At 47.3% G+C, this 5,261-nt stretch overlaps 2 protein-coding genes across 2 annotated transcripts in view; both read right to left on the bottom strand.

The window, feature by feature from the left end:
- RCBTB1 (RCC1 and BTB domain containing protein 1) overlaps positions 1-514 on the bottom strand; it is a 43,458-nt gene extending 42,944 nt beyond the window's left edge. Inside the window, exon 1 of the mRNA XM_019523807.1 lies at positions 488-514. Within this exon, the coding sequence (XP_019379352.1) occupies positions 488-514 (27 nt within the window). The remainder of the gene's footprint in view (positions 1-487) is intronic.
- An 82-nt stretch (positions 515-596) lies between these two features.
- ARL11 (ADP ribosylation factor like GTPase 11) lies at positions 597-1,381 on the bottom strand (the record flags this gene model as incomplete). Its single annotated transcript, XM_019523806.1, is given in 3 exon segments — positions 597-1,080; positions 1,083-1,228; positions 1,230-1,381. Coding segments are annotated over 3 exon segments (576 nt in total), but the record flags the coding sequence as incomplete, so codon positions are not given.
- Positions 1,382-5,261: the final 3,880 nt, after the last annotated feature.

Genomic DNA, 5,261 nt, shown 5'->3' with positions numbered 1-5,261 from the left:
TGCCCACTCAGTGCCTCCGCCCCAGCCCCACAGTACAGGTACAGCGCACAGCTCCAACCCCGTGTGTTTGTTACGGGGGCTTGCTGTGTTTGTGGGGGCTTGCTGGGCAGCACAGGGGCAGCAGTGAAGCCTAGTCAGAGGCCTTTTTTTAATCCAAGTATATGATGTCGGCGAATATACACTAGAGGGTAGGGCTAGGATTCAGAGTGACCAAGACAAATTGGAGGATTGGGGCAAAAGGAATCTCATGAGGTTCAACAAGGACAAGTGCAAAGTCGTGGACTTAGGATGGAAGAATCCCATGCACCAGTGCAGGCTGGGGGCTGACTGCTTGGGTAGTAGCTCTGCAGAAAAGGACCTGGGGTTACAGTGGACAATCAGCTGACTATGAGCCAACAGTGTGCCGTTGTTGCCAAAGCTAAAGGTACACTGGGCTGAATTAGTAGGTGTGCTGGCAGTAGGTCAAGGGAAGTGATTATTTCCTTACTCTGCCCTTGACACAGATGCCCACCATTGTCTTGTATGTGTCATCCAAGTAATATCAGTGGTGGAAGCAGAGTTTACTGGTATAGCAGATAAGCTTGGGACAAAGTCAAAAGCAGCCCTGTCCATTAACTCAGTTCTGCTAAGAGGTTCGCCTTATAGGACTTCATGAGGTAGCTGAACTACTGGATATTATTCAATACTGCACATGCAATATTGAGTTCCAATAGTTATATATATGGTGCCCAGGAGCTGAGGTGTGTTTTCTGATGAGCGTGCAGAAATAAGCAGATTCCTGAGGAATTACTAGTGGAAGTTGTTAACCAAATCTTCCAGTTTTGTGTTCCAAGTTTCTTCCCTTCTGAAGCATTGGATGTTTCAGATCACTTTTGCACAGATGGGAATGATCTTTTTGACTTCTCATCAGCAGTCCAGCCAGGACAATTAAGGCCTCTGTGAGCTTCTCACCAGTGTAAGCACTGCACCCTATCTCCTAGATGCAGTTACTTAACCATTCCAGATTTAGTTTTCCTTGCAGCTCTGGAAGGGAGAGTGCCCCTGGCAGCTCCTGTTTGTTGGCTAGAAGCAAGACTGGTTTATGTTACTCTGAACTTTCTCCAACCTAGCCATTGCATCTGGCAGCCAGGTTTTGTCAGTACTGTCTAACACAAAGATGAGGGTATCTGTGCCTTCCAGACAGTTCTTGCAGATGGCATGGAGCTTGTCTTGATCACCAACATGCCAGAGTCAAGGATACATGATAAGAGGTTTCTAGAGAGTCCACGCTGAAGCCCACTGGTGGGGAACTTTGCATAACCTCACCACTCTTCAGCTTATACAAGAAGGTAGACTTGCTAGCAAAATCCAAGGCTAGTATTGCAATCCAAGCACTTTTCAATCAAGCCTTGGAGTTCAAATTCCCTGTCAGACTGCTGCCACTAACATTTCAATGAAAACTTGTATATAATAAAACATAAATTATTCCTTTCCAGAGAGAAATTATTACTAAAATTAATACAAGTAACACAGGAACAGAATGACAAAACCTGTGGGGAGGGGGTCCAGTTAGCCACCAACTTATGTCTGAGATCCAAGCAAGTCCAAAGTATGAAGGTTTCTTGAAGGATAAAACAATCAGCTTTTCATTGTAACTAGAATGAGGCAAGTTATATTATTTATGAGGTATGGAGCAGAGCCAATAAATGTGGTCTGAAATAACAAATGGCTTCTGTATTAGTATTTTCTGCCTCTAAGTTCCATTTTCATCTGCAACCTGAGATTACTCAAGAGTTAAAGCATAAATGGAGCCAACGTCTTGCCAAAAGAGGTGGGGAGACTATACAGCTAGTTTCTTCTTCCTCCTCCTGTGTACAGAAATAAGCGACCTTTTGCCCATTGTTCTGACCGGGGTAATCCCCTCCATCAGAGAACAAAGAGGAAACTAAACCAGGGGCTGTCAACCCGGGGTATGCAGACCCACGGAGGTATTTTGAAAGGTCCCGGGTGGTATGCGTGGGTGGGGACAGAGCACTGCCACCTCACAGAAGCAGGGCCGGAGCTAGGCAAGGGCAGTGGCGCTCCTCTGGAGGCCACACAGGCACCGCCTGGCCAGCCGGACACAGACGGGGAAGCTTGCATGCAGTGACCACCGCAGCCATTCACCCCCCCGGCGCTGCTGCTCCATGTGTGGCCACCGCCACCCACCCCCCTGCTCTGCAACTGGATGCCGCTACCCACCCCACACCATGCTCCACGACCAGCCGCCACTACCCCCCACCCTCTGCTTTGCGACCGGCCGCCGGGGGTACACTGCTCAAAAAAGGTTGAAAACCCCTAAACTATTGCAAGTGTCCCTGCTGGCAAGTGCTGAATCAGAAACTGAGGTAGGTCATTGTTTTAGAGCACAGGCAGGCAATTATATCAGGCAGAGAGACGCTTACTGAGTTTTGGCAAGCCATCAAGGGCCGCATGACAGGCAGCCAGGGGCAGATGTACATTCATTTTCTAGATTTTTTAAGGGCCCCATGGGCCAGATAGAATGTCCTGGTGGGCCACATCCGGCCCACGGGCCACATTTTGCCCACCACTGCTTTACAGTATCATTAAGAGGCAGTCATAAAGCTACTTAGCCACTCCTGGGTTAAAATTAATAAAATAATCTTCCCAACTGCAGCAGCTTTCATTCACCAGCTGCTGTGTAGATTATAGAGACAGAGATTTAGAGAAATATATATGAATGAGGTTTTAAATAACTCATTAAAATGCAATCAGCAAAAACCCTCTCCCTAAGACAGAAAGGCTGCTTTATAGCAAATCTGACATGAGTGAGATGGGGCCAATATTCTATGACAAAAGCAGATACCATACTATCCTTTAAATCAATGCACTGATTAGAGAGACACAACCTGAGTGTACGTGCTACAGGAATGGTGGGACTAATACAAGGAAATTCTATGCTACTGAAATATGTTGCAGTCACTCAGACAAGTGCTGTTGCTAGCAGTTGTACGGTATGCCAGCAAAATAGGTATCTAACATTATATGGCAAGATTTGCATGTTAAAACTGCTGAAATGCACACAGAACACAGCCAACCACAATGGCTGTCTTGGTTACAGTATCACTGGAGAGCTTTTGATTTCTATCCACCCTTGTCTCAACAACAAAAAGAAAATGTGATTGGTTTTCCTTTTCCAGGTGCTCTCACCGTCCCTGGAAATCTTCAAGAGGAGACTGGATGGGCACCTGGCTGGAGTCTTATGACCCTGCCCACCCCCAGTGCTCATCCCTGCCCATGGCAGGGGGTCGGACTCAATCATCTGTCTAGGTCTCTTCCGACTCATTGATTCTATGATCTTTATTGCATCACCTTTTGCTATGCTACAGACATAAGTTTCTTCTGAATTAAGTGAAATAAATCCAGACTAGACAACATCACTGGGATAGAGTTGTGTATAATCTTTTACAGCCAATAATGCTGTTAATAGTATTCTGCTCCACTTGCCACATAGTCATTGATCACCACCACCACTGTAGTTTTAAAAAGAAAGCATCCATTAGTTTATTTTGTAAGATAGAATCATAGAATATTAGGGTTAAAAGGGACCTCAGGAGTATTTAGAGTATCATTAAGAGGCAGTCATTCCATTTGCATTGGAAATGTTTCAAAATTACATTGGAATTCCAAATTCCAAATGTTTCAAGATGTTAAACGAATTGGGGATTGTTAGGGGTGTGGAGTAGATCTGGACAAGGAGGAGGAGTCTGGAGATAAATCCAAGGACCGAGGGGCAGTAGAAACAAAAGAGAAACATTTTGAGCAGAACATTTCAGAAGTCTTGAAGGATACGTTTCTGAGTACAGCCCCTCCACTGATCTGAGATATAGTGAGGGAATGGTATGGCAGAAGGGAAACCCTATCAAGAAGAATTCACTTTTTGTAAAAAGCAGTGATTAAATTGAGGCTTCCTGAACAGTGATTTAAATCACTATTTAAATTGATTTGATTTAAATCAAATCCACCCTGAAGCCAAGTAGGGAGTGGTGGCAGCAGTAAAATCCAGGAAATTTTGCCAGTCAGGGGATGGGGCCAGGCAGGGCCATCATGGGGGCTTCTCCTGTGGCTCCCCTGGCTGTGCCTGCCTCTGCCCTGCTTCCGCTTGCCTACCTGGTGTGGGGTGGAGGCATGATGCAGGCATAGCTTGCTCCAGGTGGCAATATGGCATGGCCCCCACTCCCAGGGTTACTGCGCCCACATCATTGCTGGGAGCAGGGTCTCTGCTGCTGCTTGCCCACTTCTGCCTGCAGTGAGCCGTGCCTGCTTCCTGCCTCCCCCCTGCCCTGGCTGGACAAGTGGCAGCAGAGCAGATTCCCTGCTCCGAGGGCTACCACGCCTGCATCCCGCACTCCACACATTCCCCTCCACAGGTAACATGCCCCCTGCCCCAGCTGGGCAGCTTGTCCCAGCCCCAATCTCTTCTCCAGCACCCCTTCCCTCTCCCTTCCCCCAACCCCATCAGACTTACCAGCTGGAGGCAACTGCCAGCTGCCTGTTTAGTCTATGGCCAAATCTTTTTCCGAATTGATTCAGATGTTTCAAATCAATTGGGAGCTTTTACTTGGTCTCCCGATTCAATTTAGATTCAGAGATTTGGTCCCCAAATTGGGCCGAATCTTCTCCAAACTGAATCAGCTACTGAGGCTTCGCACAGCCCTATCAATTAAGGCTTGTTGCGGGTAGGTCTTGCTTGACCAATCTCATTACCTTCTACGACCAGGTGACCTGTCACTTGGACAAGGGAGAAGAGATTGATGTCATATATCTTGACTTCAAAAAAGCCTTCGATCTGGTATCCCATGATCACCTCTTGGCCAAACTGGCCAATTGTGGCCTTGGGTCCACCATGATCCGCTGGCTGGGAAATTGGCTCCGTGGTTGGACACAGAGGGTGGTAATTGACGGAAGTCAATCGTCATGGTGCCCTGTGACCAGTGGGGTCCCCCAAGGCCCTGTGTTTGGATCCATATTATTCAACATCTTCATTAATGATGTGGACATTGGTATCAGAAGCCGACTGGCCAAGTTCACCAATGACACCAAACTTTGGGGCAAAGCATCCATGCCAGAAGACAGGCGGGTGATCCAGGCTGACCTGGACAGGCTCAGCAAATGGACGGACGAGAACCTGATGGTGTTTAACACCGAAAAATGCAAGGTTCCCCACCTTGGGAAGAAAAACCTGCAGCATCCTTATAGGCTTGGCAATGCTATGCTGGCTA

This window comes from Gavialis gangeticus, unplaced genomic scaffold, assembly GCF_001723915.1.
Source record: "Gavialis gangeticus isolate Ggan-Ray unplaced genomic scaffold, GavGan_comp1, whole genome shotgun sequence".
Classification (NCBI taxonomy): domain Eukaryota; kingdom Metazoa; phylum Chordata; order Crocodylia; family Gavialidae; genus Gavialis; species Gavialis gangeticus.
This window is presented reverse-complemented; position numbering and strand designations above follow the sequence as displayed.